Source organism: Haliotis asinina, chromosome 2 (assembly GCF_037392515.1).
Source record: "Haliotis asinina isolate JCU_RB_2024 chromosome 2, JCU_Hal_asi_v2, whole genome shotgun sequence".
Taxonomy (NCBI): domain Eukaryota; kingdom Metazoa; phylum Mollusca; class Gastropoda; order Lepetellida; family Haliotidae; genus Haliotis; species Haliotis asinina.
In genome coordinates, this window is record NC_090281.1 from 9,520,793 (window position 1) to 9,539,756 (window position 18,964).

The 18,964-nt window shown below is 40.1% G+C and overlaps 1 protein-coding gene across 1 annotated transcript; it reads right to left on the bottom strand.

Moving 5' to 3' along the window:
- Positions 1-405: 405 nt before the first annotated feature.
- Positions 406-4,273, bottom strand: LOC137272256 (C-type lectin domain family 4 member E-like). Its single transcript, XM_067804615.1, has 4 exons — positions 4,206-4,273; positions 3,796-4,093; positions 1,320-1,502; positions 406-1,210 (listed from the first exon to the last, which is right to left on the bottom strand). Exons 2-4 carry the CDS (start codon positions 4,031-4,033, stop codon positions 987-989), a joined length of 645 nt encoding a protein of 214 aa, XP_067660716.1. The 5' UTR covers positions 4,034-4,093; positions 4,206-4,273; the 3' UTR covers positions 406-986.
- Between the last annotated feature and the right edge of the window lie 14,691 nt (positions 4,274-18,964).

Below are 18,964 nucleotides of genomic sequence, written 5' to 3' on the forward strand. Positions count from 1 at the left end.
TAATCACCACGGCACTACAACGGTGTAGGGCTACACAAATTCAGTGGTAACATTACAATGATTATGGTAATTAGGACAAATCTGGTAATACACATCGGTCACGAACACTATTTGAGTCTGCAACTAGGACATACACACGTCCATAGTCTAGTGTTGTGGGGAATTGAAATATAGGGTGGTATAAATGGCAATAGCCAGGTAGCTTTTTCATACATCTGAACACAATGTTGGAAATTTTATCACAAAGGCAGACGATTCTCGAATAAGCTTTTAAGATCATTCTTTAATCTTCTCAGTGACACTGGAGATGCGTTTTGGGCTATAGCCTTCGCTTAAAACAACACAAGTCTAAATATAAGCACATCTCCAGGTACAATGTATAACGAATCATGACAAGTCGTTATGGATGATCAATTGTTTTATTATACAGATGCAACGTGTCGGTATAGATACTTGTGTCGTTTCCAAGCATGCATAGTGTCACTACTTTAAACCACAGGTTGTGAAATGCCTCTCAAACAAATCCATATAAGAGTGCATGTGAAGGACGGTCACCCTATCACGGAAACATAGAATACAAAATACTATGGAAATTGTTAAATGGTTTCTGTTTTACGCCGTATGCGTATGTAGCATGTTTCAGAAGCTGTGTTATCTTATACGACAGAGCTGAATCATGGTTTAGAAATAACACTATTGCTCTTGACACTGGCAGATGTAATGACCGATCACCCCATGTGTGCCAATGGTCATCTACTTGGTCATTGGTATTTCACAGACATATGCCAGGGGGTGAGTGGCGCATTCGCCGCAGTGCCAGCTGTTGGAGAGGTTCAAATCATAGAAGGTGAGACATCTGCTGGTTGGATGTTTCAGAAGCTGTGTTATCTTAGACGACAGAGCTGAATCATGGTTTAGAAATAACACTATTGCTCTTGACACTGGCAGATGTAATGACCGATCACCCCATGTGTGCCAATGGTCATCTACTTGGTCATTGGTATTTCACAGACATATGCCATGAGGTGAGTGGCGCATTCGCCGCAGTGCCAGCTGTTGGAGAGGTTCAAGTCATAGAAGGTGAGACATCTGCTGGTTGGATGATTCGCTTCCGGTTCCCCAGGGCTCCAGTATGTTGGCTCAGCAATTGATGAGTTGTCTCCCCATTTCCAGGATGATCCCACTAAATGTCCGCTCGTCCAAAACTGCCCTGTGTTAGAAATGCAGTGATGAATACCTGCTCATAATTCAATGCTGACACAAACACTATCTACCTATGATGCACACAAACCATGGTTTGATTGTTCGATGTGACTTACCAATATCTGCAGCAATGTCGTACATGAACTGGTTCCTTTCAGCGCTGTTGATGATGACGAGGTAGTTGCCCTCTAATGAGCATGAGGTCTTGGCGTCGGGCCATACCTTATTGTCGGTGTGTTTTTTGTAACACATGTTCAATCTCCGGTTGTACAGATATCCTGACTTGACTGGGCAAGGAGCTGGAACAAATACCCACAGCTGACAAAACTAAGGCAGAACACCAACATGGCGTCACAAGAAATGGGTGTTGAACACGAATGTGCAGCAGCATATCACTCACGTTGTTTTGTATGTTTTTACAGCATAAAGTCAGAATACGGAATACGAATGCCCACAGACCGCTGCCGTGCCGTAAATACATGAGTGGACACTAATATGATACACATATGAGGAGGCACAGACGAATGACGGTACGCAAATACACAAATACACTCTTCAAAAAAAGAAACGCAAACCCTAAATATCAATGGAAAATTGGTGTTATTCAAGTGTTACGAGAGTGTATTGTCCGTGATTTGAGTTGTTATTAATTATTATTGCGGCAGTTGTAATTGGGTCACACTATGTAAGGTTTTAGTGTTAGTTATTATGGGTCACATTTCCTGCAGAGAATTTTTAAAGCGGCACGCTTCTAAGGCAGTAGTGTGGAGTTATCTGCCCTTGGCTTTCTACTTGTTGACTTCCGGGAGATTGTTCTAGAGCCCTCCGCGTTAGTGGTGATGGTCATAAGTGTTCGAAGGTCCTTGAAACTTTGACAGTATATATAAATGCTAGTTGCCGTGTAGACAACGGACACGGACACGGACACGGACACGGACACGGACACGGACACGGACACGGACACGGACACGGACACGGACACGGACACGCACACGGACACGGACACGCACACGGACACGAAAGCGTTTACTGGAGTACATATACACATCATATACACATGATGAAATCGACTTGTGACTTTGTATGACTTGCTCTCTTTGGTTAATAATACAATATTTGAATGTTTTAGACTTGTCTCTGTTCTGTTTTGCTGGTTCACAGGGGATTTCTTTCACCTTTTGTCACGGCAAATTTTCATGACGGCGTCTGTAGACACGGTCTCTACCATCACGTCGCTCAAGGAGATAACGGGATTCATCGCTAAACCATATGCGCCTCCAGTTTGCCAGGTTCCATGACAGCACCGTGTTACACCATCTCACTCGTCGACGTAGGCGTGCCAAGGAGGGAGCAACTTTTGGACGTTTGGCACGTATTCCTACTTCATGGTTCCTGATGGTCTGATATGACACTCTTCAGGTTCCAAACTGTTCTTGTGCTGTGTCCCGGGGGGTACGATGACGGTCACGTAGGTGGGGTACCTGGATGTACCGACCTTGGGCAGATTTGGTGACTTTATTTCTTCCTGATCTTGGACGGTCATTTGTCGAATTTGTTTGACGAAATCGATTCCACAATCGAGTTGTTGTGCTGGGATGAAGGTTAAAGATCCTTATCCTTGCCACGTCACTCTTTGATTCGCCGGCTTGCAATCGTCCAATTTTCCTGATTTCAATCGGCAGCGTTGAGACGTCCCATTTTCGTGGACAGTACTTGCACAGATCGTGGATGAAATTGTGAGATTCATTTGGGTCTTTTATTGTCACATATGCTGTACTCCTGCTTTGCATCATTGTGTCTGATATTCGTGCTGCATGACACCCACGCACATCAAGACAATACTGATAGATAAAACCTTTTAAAATCATTTTTGATTGCGTTTGATCAAGCACGATCTTCTAAAACATTCCAGAAAGAATGTGCAACCCTAAAAATGTTTGAGTTTACATATGTGTACAAAAATTGTAAGTATCGTCTTTGAATTTCATTTTGCGTTTCTATTTTTGAAGAGTGCATGCTGCAAATGTGAGACCAATGATGTGACGTGCATACGACAAGGGCTGAGAACACTAATATGACGCACAGACCAATGACGTGACGCACATACGACATGGGCTGAGAACACTAATATGACGCACAGACCAATGACGTGACGTGCATACTACATGGGCTGAGAACACTAATATGACGCACAGACCAATGATGTGACTTGTATACGACATGGGCTGAGAACACTAATATAGTGTGCATGCCTGACCAGATACTTGTAATGACAGAGACAGAGACCACAGAGATGATTGACTCTTGTTGTATCTGTCAACTGTGTATCTATTCCTGCCCCTATGTCCACTACATGACACGTGTTTTTTATCTGTGATATGTTGTTTTTCATATACACTGTTGGTGCATTGTCACAAGTGCTGGCTTTATTAAACGTACAAAAACATAAAAATGCATGTTTTGCTTTGAATTTATTGATCATTAATAAGGGTGTTCACGTTCTTTTACCCACTAGTTTATAAACGACTTCAACACTTTCCCTCGAGAGTTTAATTTCAAGGTGAAAACCCGTAACAATGAAACATTACTTACACTGGCCCAATACGAGATGCTCTACAGGTTCGGAAGTGGCAGTCAGCTGTGTCTGATTGAAGCCTTCCATGAGGACACAAGACTTGGTGTCCCTGTTGTAGAACATGGTGGTACAATATACACTGAAGAAACACAGAGACACACAGTCTATCCGAGACATGGCAGGGGACCCTGTAGGTAAGGACGGGGGCACCTGTCCATTAGAAAACGGGGCTACAGTAATTTCAGAACAGGCCATGCTGTTGATGAAGACTTGCTTTAGGGGAGGAAATGACGTACTCGCAAAGTCGAGAAGAGCCTGAAATATATACAAAGGACATTACTTTAGTAACGTTGTCGAGACCACGTACAACGATGTCAGTCATGTCATATCATGTCATAGTTACGTATAACATACCAAAATAGAATACCTTTAAACCTGCTATTTTTCACCTACACTAATACAACGCTGTGTCGCTAGGCTCCATCTCTATAGAATGAGCGCTGCCAGCGTAAAGCTTGGATACATCGATTATCTTAACCACACAAGGCGCAGTAGATGCACCAGCACTATTGAATGCGTAAACGAAGAATTGTTACTAAGCACATATATTGGCATCTAAGAATTGATAACGGTCCTTGTGAGGCACATTGCTCTTACACAATGGGGTTATCAGAAATACACAATGGGGTTATCAGAAAGAGGTCTCAGGACTGTTTACAGGCTGTACGACCAACAGAATCAAAGCTAGCCAGTATCTAGGAAATCCAGTCACGACCTTTTAGCGTTATGATCAACCACTTTAAGATCTAGCCTGTCCCTCTGATTATTTATGAGTAAATGACGTGAAATCTGGAGAGAAAAACGTTCTGATGAGTGATGAAAATGGGATTCGAACCTAGGATCATAAGTTTACTGCGTGCGCAAGGAATGCAACCTTTAGTGAGTGAACGAGTGAGTGAGTTTAGCTTTACGCCGCACTCAGCAATATTCCAGCTATATGGCGGCGGTATGTAAATAATCGGGTCTGGATCAGACAATTCAGTGATCAACAGCATGATCATCGATCTGCGCAATAGGGAACCGATAACATGTGTCAACCATGTCAGTGAGCCTGACCACCCAATCCCGTTAGCCGCCTCTTACGACAAACATAGTCGCCTTTTATGGCAAGCAAATAGGTTGCTGAAGGCCTGTTCTACCCCGAAACTTCACGGGTCGAATGCATCCGTGATGTACCTTAGACGACAGGTGCGTATCCTAAAACGTAGGTTCCCATGCCCATATTTTGTTGTTTGGTTAAAAGGTCCTTCTCCGGCATATGTTGTTAACATCAAGCGCTAGGCGTATCGATGGATTGTTGATTAATTCTGTTGATGAAGATGTTTATGCACCATGCTTGTGCGCATGTCGTTCCTTGAACACGTCATCGATTGTATTGATCAATGCATTGTGATAGTAACAATAAAGTAATAGACGTACAAAATGTAGAGATCAGATCATTATGTTCCAAACAGAGTTTTGTCTGTTATAGTTACATCCGGGAAGAGCTTGATTGTATCACATTTGCACCGTTCATATGGCAGCAAAATTGTCATTGAAGTTAATTAATGCTTGTTTCTGGAAAAATATTGTGAAGATTATGCAGGGTTTTGGAATATCAATAAACGTTTGAACTTCGTTAATATTTTCGCTACATAATTTCAGGACCTTTAACAAGCGTAGTGAATACGTATATTGTGAATGTTTACAATGTCTAAGAATAGTCTCGCAGACGCAGTTTATACGCAGGTTTGTTTCAGTAATGAGTATTATCCATATCCACCATCGTGACATCAAGTCATTTCCCAAATACTTTCACACTGCAACAAAGAGAATGCAACACTATGTGATATAATATGTTGGAGCCTTTGCCGATGTTTAGTCTAAATTTTACCATACGTACCATTTTAAATCTTGATATAGTTAGTGCATAATAAAAGTTAACGATATTCACAAGGGTAAATATCTATATAAAGAACCTGCTTTCGAGTACACCAAATTCGTGTATGTAATATTTTTAGAGCAACGGAGTTCAGTTCTGGGCAAAGAACAGGCATGATATTAACGACCACCTAAAAAGTTACAGCATGCGTGGAATCAGGAATTCCACGTAATCCCTAATTTTTAAGAGTCAGTGATTTCGTAAAATCTCTGTGACCCTTTATTGAAGTAAAAGATGCAAAAAAAATTGAAGTAAAAGTAATGTATGATGCGAGTACAGAGTACATGCTGATAGAATTCATTTAGTTTGGCAAGATAGACTGCTATGACACTGGCTATTTCACTGCACTCCAATTTTAAAACATGCACAACGTCTCGATTTACACTAGTTTGGTCCACATTTACATTTCTGGAAACCCTGACCTCCACAATTCAAACTCGGAAATGACAGCTGTCCGGAGAAATAATTCTTTGTCCATTGTAGAATGTGAACAAACCTTTGAGGATACCAGATTTCACGCCTTAAAATAATTGTTATTAGCTTGATCGTGAGGCGTGACTATACCAGGAATGTTCCTATGGTCACCTCTTCCTCTGTCCATGTTTGGCATTTTTCGTGTCTGGAGAACTCAACATTATAAATTAGGGTCTGATGTGACAAATGTATTACATATGTTACCAGTGTTTATTTTCTGTATATTTTATTAATTAAATAATAATTATTATTAGGACACAACACTTAGTGTTTTGAATACTAATTATGATGGGTCACATTTCGTATAATAGATGGTCAGCATTTTTAGAATTTTGGTAGCAGACTGTCCAAAAGTTATCTGCCCTTGGTTTTCTATGTGTTACTGCTAGAGATTTCTACAGAGTTGGCGGTGGTCGTATGTGCCCGAACTTTCGGGAAATGACTGAGCATATATATATAAACGCTGATTGCCGTGTGTTAGACGAATACACACAGAGTTTAACTAGAGTATATACATCATCGCCAACAGATCCGTCAACACCTGAATCTCCACAGCCGCTGTGTTACATTCTGCATAACCGTTTACAAAATTATTTCCTGAGACAGACCATGCTGAATGATATTTTCAAAAGACTAGAATGAATAATCTTGCCAGTGGTTCTAATGTACATGTGGAATGTAAAAGAGTTGTGGTAATGGCACCCGGTTAAAGGGGAATGTTATAGTTTGCCTTTAGCAAAAGCCGTTGATTCAGTGGAAGACAATTCATGCAAAAAATGTCCCGAGGTTTCTCAATTTCGGCCAGAGCATTCAAAACTGGATTACACTACGTTTTGAGTGTCTCAGTAAATGGCTGTGGGAGTTTTTTTCATAATTAAGAGGCTGTCGCCAGGGTGACGCAGTATCACCTTATATCTTCATCTTATTTTTTTATTCTAGGTTGTCTCTTTAATTTAAGGTCTTTGTTTTCCCTTTCGTATTTTTCTCAAGAGTCTGTTTTGTATGGAAGTTCTTCTGTTTTCTTTGTATATTGTTCTGTGAGTTTTCCATCGTCTCTGAAATGATATTTTCAAAACACTGGAATGAATAACCTTTCTTCTAGACCCGGGGTAGAATAGGCCTTCAGCAACCCATGCTTGCCATAAAAGGCGACTATGCTTGTCGTAAGAAGCCAGTAACGGGATCGGGTGGTCAGGCTCGCTGACCTGGTTGACACATGTCATCGGTTCCCAACTGTGCAGATCGATGCTCATGTTGTTGGGACTGGATTGTCTGGTCCAGACTCAATTATTTACAGACTGCCGCCATATAGCGGGAATATTGCTGGGTGCGGCGTAAACCTAAACTCACTCACTCTTTTCTTCTATTGTACATATGGAATGTAAGAGTATTGGTAGTGGTTTGAGGTTAATAGAACATTATACGTTTACCTTGCATTTATAAGACCTTTTAACTGCTTTTGTGTGAGCACTTCATAGTCTTCAGTAATGGAAGGGAATTGATAGGACTGCAAGTCGCACAAACTGCCTTTTATAAAATGTACATGATTGAAGAAATAGAGTGTTAAAAGTGTTTTGAATAATTTAAATAACAAGTCCTACTTTCTCCCTTTACATTGCATAAATAGTCTGAAACCGGAACGACTGGCTGACTGCCATTCAAGCTAAACAGGACACCTGGATTCTAAGTTCCTTCGGTAAAAGTCATTGCGGATTTCAAATTTTGTCATTTCGTATGACAGATTTAAGCTGATCTATCAGAACACAAGGCTAGTCTTTAATTCGGCGAAAGGTAATAGGCATCCTCGTAATGTATAATACGAATGGGTTGTTTTTTATTGATTACTGCCATATTACGCTTTCAACTTCCTTTGTGTCGGTTGGCACTTCACAATAAAGTTTTATTCACAAGAATGAAAATTAAATAACTTTTTCCACAAACGAAAAAACTTGCAAGCTAGAGAAAAAATATATGAATATATGAAATAACAAATCTTCTCCATGGACAACAGGCATGCACAATTAATGGCTGTTACATGAATTCTTAAAAATATATTTATGCTTGTACAACAGTTAAGTCAAGTTTATTCCATGTTTTAGGCCACCTGGCCCACAGTACAATTGTATTGTAAGGTATGTAATCGTTGTCACAACACCAAAAGTATATTAAGAAGGTCTTAAGCTAAATAATTTAGCAAATATATATATATATAGATGTTAAACTCAGTTTATGTATATCAGGTGCATTAAATATTTGTTGTATTGTTAATCTTTTTGCAATATTTTTATGAAGGAGAAGTATTCATTACGTACAAGAAAATATCTACTTCAAATACAGAAAAGATGGTATTAATTTTCTGCAATATTCACATCACGGTGCAAACAAACAGATTCTATACCAGAATTATCACTGACTTTCTTTTACGTCGTTGATTAACTCTGAAATCATGAGGAGAAATACAAAAGTTACACATTGATATAAGTTTCTATTATCAAGTACACGGATATATACTGGACCAAAATAGATAGGGATACATGCAAATTTTACATTTTTGAATAATGATCTAATTATTCATTGCCACACTGATAACATATCAAACATAAAAATACCAATATCCCTAACTTTTTTGTCCAGTGTATGTTACGCACTGGAATTAGTTCGTATAGGTTCTATATTCTGGAATAGTGGGAGAAATATGATGATGGTTTGGGTATTTGTTGCCTGCACTGAATGTACATGTCATGAATGTACATGTCTTCTGAGTGTCGATATGAAAATAGTGGCATCACCAACATACTGCATAATCCAGGCATGGGTAAAACCACTTGTGAATAACGTCTCGCGAACATGGGAAACCCAGTTAATTTTACCATTTTCGTCATGTCATTTAAGCACTTCACAACAATGTGAAGGATCACGTAAATCATTCAATATTAAATCCAATATTTCATAACCTTTATCCGTGTTTTATCGTCCAGTGCAGCTTTGTTTGCAGCATGGTTGCCCGTCCTTAGGAATCTTTCGATGAAGATTTTTTTGTACTTTATCTATAACCTTGTGGTACGTTCCCCCGACAGATTTCTCACCGATATGTGAGAATAGATATTCTGGAACATAATATTTTTCAGGCAGTTTGAAAATCAGTTTGTCTATTGATATTCAACAAAATTAAGACTAGTTCCCTTGCTTTACGTGCTTGCACAGCCAAAGTTTAACAAACTTTTGTTCATATCAGACTTGATGAAAACACAATACTCAGGAACTTGCAATAAGTTACAGTTCCAAGATTTATGTCATTTTCATTTCTAGTTCAAGAGAGATACGCCTCTGCAGCGTTTGGGGTTATTTCTTCACCCTGATTTAATTAGGATTATCATTCCAATGTTCCCGCTACCGTTTCTTTCATAAAACGTCGGAATTGAAGATGTTCCCTTAAGTCACGTGTCTTTGAAACTGTCAGTGAGTGAGTTTAGTTTTACATCCTTTTTAACCTTATCATGGTACGCATCATCTGAAAGGGGTTTCACACAGTGTACCCATTTGGTATACCTACTCATAATTCAATGCTGACACAAACAATATCTACCTATGATGCACACAAACCATGGTTTGATTGTTCGATGTGACTTACCAGCAATGTCGTACATGAACTGGTTCCTTTCAGCGCTGTTGATGATGACGAGATAGTTGCCCTCTAATGAGCATGAGGTCTTGGCGTCGGGCCATACCTTATTGTCGGTGTGTGTTTTTGTAACACATGTTCAATCTCCGGTTGTACAGGTAGCCTGACGTGACTGGGCAAGGAGCATTGTTTTGTGATTGAAATATCTATTTATTACAAGTTTGGTATTATTTTTGCAAAATTCGACTTTTGTCGTCTCTTCGATTGACTCGTAATTTATATTATTTTGTCGTATTTTCAGTGTATTAAAACCCGAAATTTCGAGAAAAGAAACGAAATTACGAGGAGTATACTACGTTGTTGAAATAAATTATGCTTCAAAAGTGGCATCATTAGGATTTTTTTTTAAAAAAAAGTAAGAAAATGTACTGAAGCTTATTTAAGAAACACCGAGGTGAATCCACTAAGTAGTATGACGGACAAAGTAAGCGGACTTAGTGATTCAACTGCATGGTTAGATTCGGTGACACGACTGTAGTCAGATGGCCATGGATGGCCAGTTTAGTCTGGTTCAGGAGGCGGTGGGGTAGCCTAGTGGTTTAAGCGTCCGCCCAGTTCCATTTCACAAAAAGGCACAATGTATGAAGCACGTTTCTGGTGTCCCCGCCGTGATATTGCTGGAATATTTGTAAAAGCGACGTAAAAACAAATACTTTTACAAATACTTTTTACAAATACTGGTTACTTTTTTTTATGTTCGTGGGTAAAAATGCCATTTTACCATAAAATTGTACTGCTTTCTTCAAGCTTCTTTAATAAAAGAACATCTTCCTAAGGAAAGACAATTAAGTGACAGTAAGAGTCACATAGAAAGCATTTTAATTACTTGCACCACGGAGATGGACAAAGAGTAACTCATGTTGGGTGTTATAAAGGTACTCGTAAGAGCTTACAAACCCATTCTACATGACACTATCGTGCCTGGAAAGTTACATGTAAAATGACTTGAAATACTGTATTAATATATACAAGACACATAAAGAAACTGTGCATACAAACGTTAAAAATCTAAATTTATCAAACTTGTGTAGACACATAAGGATTTAAACTCAGAGATTAGTAACATGTACCCAACGTGCGTTCCGGGAGAGAGAAATAGAGCAAATGAATGCCACACAATACTGTCACTTTCGAAAGCTCAACCCCTGCCCTTGCGATCGTTCACAAAATTAAACGGCTATTGAGATGCATAGCATGCCAAGGTTAACATCTGCACAACGTCCTGAGGCCATTGGGATGGTCCGTGGGGAATGTCTCAACAAGTGGCTGCACCTTTTCACTGCCATCAGAACACCATTTCTGCACTCTTGAAACGCTACTAGTTAACAACTCCAACATAGGACAGATGGATAAGGGTGACCCATATTCGCCACATGTTTCAAATTGCAGTGATGACTGCCCGGACCATCCCAGGACTTCGCCGTATTCACCCCAACGCAGTTCGACGACGTTTACGTCATCATGGGATCAGACCACGACGTCGCGCCATACGACCTACCGTGACACAACGTCATCGACAAGCTCGCCTAATGTAGTACCGAAATCATGTCAATAGACCCTTGTTTTGTGGAAGAAATGTTTTTACAGATAATTCAAGGTTACAAATTTCCCATAGTGATGGACGTCAACGTGCCTATAGACGCGTGGGAGAACGGTATGCACAGACCTGTGCCTTTGAGAGGAATCGCAGTGGTGGTGGTTCCGTGTTGATTTGTGGTTGAATAACAGTACGCCAAAAACTTCTTTGGTGATCGTTCAGGGCAGCGTAACTGGTGTGGGTTACATGAATCAGATTGTCCGACCTGTGGCAATTCGTTTTCTGCAACGTCATGGCCCTGGGTTAACATTCCAACAGGACAATGCCCGAACTCATACGGCAAGTATTGCTATGGATTTCTTGCAACGTTGACTTACGGCCCTGGCCTGCAAATTCATCGGATCTGTCCCCGATAGAGTGAGTTTGGGACGAGATGGATCAACGTCTACGCCGTCTTCCTCATCCGCCAGATAACGTCTTTGACCTTGCAACAGAACTTGAGAGAATCTGGCGTGACATCCCACAAGCCTTCCTTGCACGTTTGGTAGGCTTTATGCCTCGTCCACGCATTGCTGTTCTCAATGCCGATGGTGGACACAGCCATTATTGAGCTTGTGACATTGTCGTTTGACCCCTGTCCCGCTTGTGATTGACTTTTCAGTTGAAATTCCCCCGACTTCTTATGGTCTCATGATTCCTCCATTAAAGTCTATATTGACCTTTGACGTTGTTATCATACTTAGTAAGTGGGATAATATTTTGACAATGCACGGTTTCTTTATATGGCTAGTATATAATACATGATGGCAGAAATGGCAAACTTACAATGGAACGGCAAACGCTATCCATGATTTCACCTCCAGGATGATATGACCCTGTCCGTTTGATCTGTCAGGGGCACCCGTGAACGGCCACTTCCTCGTGGTGGGTGCTGGGTAACGCTGAGAGCCGTTCATCCCCGCTGTGGACCCGGGGGGATATTTGGTCCACCAACCCGTTTGCCGTGGGTTGCGGCCCTATATCGGTGGAGGAAGGGATCCTGGTGGTTGAGGGCATGGGAGCAGGACCATTGTTCCTATTGCTCAACACATCACTTTGGCCCTAGACGGGTGGTTGAATGGGCCCGATTCAGTCAATCGGCTGGTCATGCCAAGCCCTGAGCACTAAAACTTTATTGCTCTATCATTGTTTGGTTTGGTTTTGTGACAAGCACAATTGATCTCTTTTGTAACTTGTATATAGCTAATATGATACACATATTGTCATATTTGAGAAAGATTTGCCTACATGCTGGTGCCAGAAGGCAATGGCTCATCGGCCAAACCGGTAGATCTTTCTACTGGTGTATATCATCCCTGTATCCCTAGTATCTGCCTGTTGGACATCCGCTGGCAACATTGGCACTCGGTGGCGGGTGGGGAGTAGGGTTGACGAAACTTTATTTATATGATAATGGCATTTCAAACCCCCATTAAAAAACAAAGCGAACGTTTGAAAACGATGCTGAGACTGATGATGTTTCTGTCATTTCAAAATCAGTGGAGTACTTGCCTAGATTCCTGGCTCAATGATGACTAACTTTACTGAAAAGATCCTTCATAGTTCTTGATTTAAAATAGTTATCCCTTATGATAGAATATTTAACACAGTCAAGCAAAACATGCTTGACTGTGATTCTTTCATCACAAGGGATACAAAACCGAGGATCTTCACCTTTATGCAAATATTCATGTGTATATCGTGTGTGGCCAATACGACATCGTCGCATGAGGACCTTCAAATCTGGACTGACAACCCAAGTAAGGGGTTGATTATGGATCAATTGTATATGATGGAGCCTGCAAGAGCAACTTAAAACTATTAGATTCTGTCCATTATCAAGGTCTAAGACTTTGCCTTGGCTCCTTTAGAACTTCACCAGTTGACAGCTTGCATGTCGAGGCTGATGAACCATCTCTTGAGCAGCGACGTATAAAATTAGCTTTACAGTATATAACAAAACTATATTCAAATGAGTCAAACCCTGCCTATAACTGTGTTTTCAATCCTCTGTGTGAGATTTATACAATACGAAATCCTCTCTTGTTTCACCTCTTGCGTTAAGAATTAAACCTCTCATTTCTGCTGCCGGCATAGAGCTGGATAGCTCCTTCCCGTCTTCTTTCTTCTCCTTGGCAGTTGGTTAGGCCACAAGTAGACCTAACATTAACTTCATTTAAAAAATCAGACACTCATGAATTACAATATAAACAAGAATATACTAAAAAACTAAATATAGCAATTACAAACCCTTATTTACACAAAGACACCCCAAACCTAAACAATATATAATCTATTCAGACTCTCTTTCTTGCCTTCAGGCGATTAAAAATATTTCTTGTAAACATCTACTTTTACTAGAAATTATTGAATTGTATCATGATCTTGCTACTGGCCAATACGACATCGTCTTTTGTTGGTTACCCAACCACGAGGGCACTTCTGGGAACAGCACTCAACAAATCTGTGACACCACTTCTTATTCCATACACTGATATAAAGCTACCATTAAGTCTTACATCCGTGGTCTGATGCAGAAGAGGTGGGACACTCAAGTAGGTATAAATAAATTACATGAAATAAAACCGTGTATTGGTTATACCTACTTGGGTTGTCAGTCCAGATTTGAAGGTCCTCATGCGACGATGTCGTATTGGCCACACACGATATACACATGAATATTTGCATAAAGGTGAAGATCCTCCGTTTTGTATCCCTTGTGATGAAAGAATCACAGTCAAGCATGTTTTGCTTGACTGTGTTAAATATTCTATCATAAGGGATAACTATTTTAAATCAAGAACTATGAAGGATCTTTTCAGTAAAGTTAGTCATCATTTAGTCATTGCGTTTATAAAAGAATTGGACCTGTTACATGACTTGTAAATAGATAAATATTTTATGATTGGAAGTTGAATTAGCAACTGCGATTGTTAGTGGCTGTATTCTCGGAGGGGGTTGAAGTACCGTAAAATTATTGTCCTCCTGAGAGGGTACGTAAGTCCCAAAACAGTTGAAGTCAGATTTAATCTTCCACTTTTTTAGTCGCCAGCAGCTGAGGGGATGGTGTAAATCCAGCTAGGAACCATGCAGGTAGAAGAGGTACTGTAAGTCCCCATGGTCCCTAGTATGCCTAGTATGGTCATTTGCCTTCGGTTGTTGGCGATCTATGGCCTGTTTTTACATTGTACTGTCCAAATAGTGATACTATTATTTTTTAAAGTTTCCATGCTAGTTTTAAATACTAACTGTGATAGTTTAGTGGTATTATTGTCCTTCGTCGACAGGTTCTTCATAATATGCATAGATATTTCGTTTTTATGTCACGTATGTTCTCATCACGATATGGCTGCAATATTGCCGATGTGACGTTAAATATTAACTCACTCACTCACTCACTCACTCAATCAGTTGATCTGTCAGGGAAACAGCCTTCAAGCATCAACACTGCCAATACCGTCCTGTTTTGGTGACAACAGACGGGAATGTTGTCGAAATGCACGGTCCAATTCTAACCTCAAGACTTTGACATCCCTGAACATCTATCAGCTGAGAATAAAAGGCCAGTGATGAAAGCGGGCGTGTATTAGTAGAGCAATTGTTCAAGGGTTTTCCGCGTCAGAAATCACAGCTGTGAGACAAGACAAACGTTCAACAGTCCTCTTAATATAAGGAGCATTTTGTTTCTCTAAATTTCTTGCGTTGATGTTACTGAATGCGCTTAAAAACCGAAAAGAGTGACGTACTTAAACCTTAAAAGCCCATCCACCAGCTCGTGACAAGCACCTTTTAGCTCCTCTGATAATTAATTAATAAATGCACTTAAAAAGTAGAGGTCATGTTCAAGCATGTTAATTTTATCTTTGGTGAAAGTTCACCCAAAAGTAAGATTAATACTTGCACCTTGTAGATCTTGTAGATCTCCGTTCACACGCTAGTGACAATGTCACTACTGGGTCAATTGTAATGTGTCGCAGTAAGTAGGAGAAATATCGATGGGTCGATGGAGCGATACGAATAAGAGAATCATTACTCACTTTGGTTAAATGAAGTGTCATGTAACGTTATTTACTTTTTTATGTAGTGACACGTGCAATCAGTTACTTTCATATGTGTCATGTAGCGTCATTTACTTTTATGAAGTGCCAAATAGCGCATGTATTTTCATGAAGTGTCATAGAACGTAATGCAGTTTCATAAAACGCCTTTTTGCCATGAAGTTTCATGTGGAGTCATTAAGTTTCAAAAAGTGTCATTAACTTTCACGTGGCGTCATTAAGTTTCATAAGTGCCATGTAGCGTCAATTAAAGTCATGAAATGTGAAACAGCACAAGTATTTTCTTAAAGCGTCATTTATTTTCATAAGCATCATGTGGGATCGTTTAGTTCCAAGAAGTGTCAAAGAGAGTCATTCAGTTTCATAAGTGTATCATATTTTCAGGACGCGTCATGTGGCGTCATTTAGTTTCATATTGTGTCATATATTTTTATGAAATGTCAGATAACATTATCTAGTTTCATAAAGTATCATTTATTTTTACGCAGTGTCATAGTGTGATTAGTTTCATGAAGGGGGCGGATATTTTTTTTCTGGAGAAGTACATTGTGACTGACAAGTGTCAAGTGCAGCTGACCTCATTTTGACTCGATCGGTATTTTATACAGCAAGGAAACATGACAGGTATTACTCTAACTAAACAAAAGTGAAACCTATTAACTGATTAAAATCACAAACTAATGACATGCTCAACTCAGAGGTGTCACCTCAGTTAACAATTACAATTGAAGCCAGCCGATGTAGACCAGCGCTAATCACAGACGCGCACAAGGTAAGACTATTATCCGAACCTTTTTGATGTACCGCCGGATTAATGAAGCAAAACCATGTGTAATTAGCCAATCTGTTACCGCTAATTAACGTTCGGATACGGAGACTGAAGCATCGGATTACTGAATCAACAGGTAATGAGTTTATATAGTAAACAAGATTGGTTACAGCCAGCTACTGTTCGGATATCGCGGGAATCGGATTGTCGGGGTCCGGACTAACGCGGCCTGACTGTAATAATATTTTGTACATATGTACATTGGGGGTCAGCAATTTTGTACATGTACATATCATGGGAATGGGAAGGGTAGGGGTGGGGGGATTGATTTTGTACATGGCATCATGGCTTGCAGGGTGGTTCACTCCAACTTAAAATAATTTATACGGGGGCTGGGGGTTGAGAAGAGGGGAGGGGGTGGCGGCGGTGTCATACACGTTGTACATGCTTCTAAATAAAGGTTCTTAAAAGGTGTAATCAATAAAACATGCATGTCGCAGTCTAACATGAATATCCCTTTTACAACTGACTCGGATCCAGCCAGTCGCTGACTTGTCACCTAAATTCCGACCGCAAGACAGGGAAACAAGAACTAACGCTAATTACCTACAGTCCGACCCTATCCGGATCGTCCCACAGTGACATTTATTACCTACCGTCCGACCCTATCCGGATCGTCCCGCACTGCGACCTTCCATCTGTCGGCTCTAGCTGTTCTCTCCAGGACATCTGTCACTGGGGAATTTCGATTTTGGTATGAATGTCCAATCATATATCATGACATGTGAAAAATGGGAAACGATTTTAACATTGATTTCAAGAGTTGTAGTCAAATGGGCTGAAGGAGGAAAGAACGGAATGGGCCAGGAACAAAAGTCAAAAGGACCGAAATCAAAAGTCATAAAGGCCGACAAACAACTATTCAATAAATTACATACTATAATTACTGTATATAGTGTTTAGTTTGTTGTTATTTTAAAAGGAATTTTAACATTTGACTCAAATGTTTTCATGGTGAAGTTTGAACTTTTTTAAATCGAACATTCGCTCTGTATTATTACTGTAGGGAATCAGGCTGAACGTAAGAAGTGCTGGCAGCTTCGTTTCTCTCCGGATAACACTTCTGCTGCTTGGAGTGACATTCAGTAGTTGTTGTCATGAACCACGAGGGGAGTTCTATGGATATACGACTCCTTTATTATCATCATACCAAGGAACGATTACGACATGTTAACCTACTTACACCAGGTGCAAGCAAAGACAAAAACCTCGTCGCATCAGCCAAATTGCAATTGCAACACAGTGTGATAAAACATCAAAGGTATCAGTGCACATACACATATTTCCGTGATGTAGCACTACTACTGTCCACGGGTTTGGCTCAAAAGCGGACCAATGAATTGTAATGTAACTCGAAAACTAATAAACATGACACACTCAGTGAAACGCAGAATATTTTTCCTTAAAATAAAAAAAATGTTTAACAAACTATCAATAAAATATTGACATAGTTCTCTATTTGTTACGAGGGAGGGGTGCATAGAATGGGACAGCCAGGTGTGCGCGGAAGCATGGGTTAATCAGTAAATAACTTTCTCAATAAAAAAAGTGAAAAAAATAACCTTCTCGGTACTTGTACACGTGCTTCTTGAACACCTGGTTGTGCCTTTCCCTACATTCCTCCCTCGTAATAAACAGTGAACTGTGTCAGTATTTTAATGATAGTCTGTAAAATAATTTGTTTTCATTATCAGGACGCTCAGAGTTGGTATAATGTTTTCATTGTGATCAGCGTTTCCTTGAGTATGTTATGCTTATTGGTGTTCGATAACCTTTTTGAGTGGCATTTTAGAAGTTGGGGAGTACAAGATTTACAAACGTTATGGATAACACCTGCTTGACAACGGTGAAAGAATCCATACCGAAACGTCGCACTATCGCAATAAAGAAGTTGTTATCTATAAAGTTCTCAATCTTGTTGGTGTTCGAGTTACATTGCAATTCAATGGTCCCCTTTTGAGCCAAACGAACCAGAGTAGGCTATCCATGAAATCTTAACAACACAAGTTAACAAGCAAGTGACGTACAATACTGGATAAGGTGTTAGTAGCTACACCTGAAACACGTCTCTCACAATATGCTGTATCCATAGAACTCTCCTTCAAGGGGTCGGGTGGTCAGACTCACTGACTTAGTTGAGGCGCTCATCTGAACTGAAGAAATAATCCGGTTTAGACAATGTGCCCTATTGTACAGCTGATGATTAATGTACAAGTTATGGATGGGACTGAGATTTCATGCTGGTGTTGACAACTTGCCGGATTGGATAGATGCTGGTTTTGACAGCTTCCGGTGTAGTTGTCGCTTCCTGTAACCTCAGTCCGTGCAATAGGGCTGTGGGTTCCAGTCTCAGATGTTTACATGCCTGGCCCTTATTCTCTACACATTTGTAGCCAAACAGTTCTTAACTTTAAACCAGTAGATGAGTAAAAAATGGGTTTAAGAAATTCATCAGGCTTTGAAAGTTTCTTATACCTGGAGTAATGTTGAATGTAATGTTGAATGTAAGAAACCACAAACACAATGAGGTGACTTCTACTTTCAAGAATTACCTCGAAAACCAACACAGAGACACACAAAACAAAA